The sequence below is a fragment of the Pyxicephalus adspersus genome, chromosome 12 (assembly GCF_032062135.1).
Source record: "Pyxicephalus adspersus chromosome 12, UCB_Pads_2.0, whole genome shotgun sequence".
NCBI lineage: Eukaryota > Metazoa > Chordata > Amphibia > Anura > Pyxicephalidae > Pyxicephalus > Pyxicephalus adspersus.
In genome coordinates this window covers 778,640-780,380 of record NC_092869.1, presented here as the reverse complement: position 1 = coordinate 780,380, position 1,741 = coordinate 778,640, and the positions used below count along the sequence as shown (strand labels likewise).

General features: G+C 53.9%; 1 protein-coding gene across 1 annotated transcript in view; it reads right to left on the bottom strand.

The window, feature by feature from the left end:
• LOC140342457 (immunoglobulin superfamily DCC subclass member 3-like) overlaps nt 1-735 on the bottom strand; it is a 6,138-nt gene extending 5,403 nt beyond the window's left edge. Inside the window, 1 exon segment of the mRNA XM_072428654.1 lies at nt 693-735. Within this exon segment, the coding sequence (XP_072284755.1) occupies nt 693-735 (43 nt within the window).
• Nucleotides 736-1,741: the final 1,006 nt, after the last annotated feature.

Here is a 1,741-nt window from a genome sequence, read left to right as displayed (position 1 = left end):
AGCATCGCCCCGGCCTGCAGACTGTGCAGATGGACGAGGCTGGGGGAGGGGCGGGGGCCCATTCATATTGTCAGCCAGGAGGGAAGATCAATGTCTGTACCCCCCCTTCACTTATTTACCCCCCCACCTAATTATTATTCCCCCCAATATTAACCCCTTCACTACCGGATCACATGGGGGCCCCGCACATCATCACATAGAATTGGGGGGTATTGGGGTTCAGGGGGGCAATAATTGGCCCCCAATTCCTTATCAGCTGACTCTGTTACATTCCTATAAACCAATGGAGCGCATTCACTCAGCACTCATTCACTTATCTGAGTGAATAAGGGGAAGTCATAATTAGCCAATCACAGAGAAAGAAAATCAATAATAATAAAAATAAGAATATTTCCTGCCATGTGATTGGCTGATGGCTTTCCCTCCGGGGTCAGGGGTTGTATTTATCCTCTGAGGTCCCCAGGTATTGTACAACGCCATGTAATATGTGGGCACTATATAAATAATAATTCACAAAGATCAATGACAATTCATTCTGCACAGTGAAAGCGCAATACAACGACCCAATCAAATCTCTCCGTGAGTACAGATCACCACTGCCGTCACTGTGCACCTGCTGAGATAAAACCTCATGTGGAAAGAGAAGAGCTGACAATCTGCCCCCCACCCCCGGGTATATTGGTCTGACTTACCTCCTTGGAGGAGCAGGGTGACCCCGAGCAGCCGCTTCCACATGGTGATTGGAGGAATTTGGGGGCCGGCCAGGATGGGGGTGATGGGGATCTCTCCGAGGTGTCGCTGTGGCTGTGCGGAGCCTCTGATGACCCCAAATCATCCTCAGCACTGAGACCCTCCCGGGGAAAATTCCCACAACCCCCCCATCAACACCCCTCCCCCTCTGCGGTCTTCCTGATCCTCATTGTGCCCTGGGGGGGTCAGAGGTCACAGAGACAATTGGGGACAAGGTGACCCCCCCATCAGATGGCACGCAGCCTTAAATGACCCCCAACCATCAAAAATGACTCCACAGATGGCAGCCAATGAGGATTGCTGGGAAGACAACCAAATATCTGCCGACAATGGGGGAGGTAAGAGGGGTCACCGCCTGCTGGGTGAAGACAAAGAGGGGGGAGAAACCCCCTCCCCCACCACAGAATCTGAGATCCCAGAGCTGGGGGGGGGCACGAGGGAAATAAACCAATCAGGGACCCACTATCCCTGCGCTGAGACCCTGGGGGATCTGTGCCCATTATTGGGGGCACCAGTTCCTAATTTGCCCCTCTGCTGGGTGGTGATGACTTTATTGGGTTCCTGGGCTCTGGGTGGCTGAACGTTACCCCGTGACTCCATAAAGCAGAATGGTATTTGGCCGGCCAGGATGGGGGTGATGGGGATCTCTCCGAGGTGTCGCTGTGGCTGTGCGGAGCCTCTGATGACCCCAAATCATCCTCAGCACTGAGACCCTCCCGGGGAAAATTCCCACAACCCCCCCATCAACACCCCTCCCCCTCTGTGGTCTTCCTGATCCTCATTGTGCCCTGGGGGGGTCAGAGGTCACAGAGACAATTGGGGACAAGGTGACCCCCCCATCAGATGGCACGCAGCCTTAAATGACCCCCAACCATCAAAAATGACTCCACAGATGGCAGCCAATGAGGATTGCTGGGAAGACAACCAAATATCTGCCGACAATGGGGGAGGTAAGAGGGGTCACCGCCTGCTGGGTGAAGACAAAGAGGGG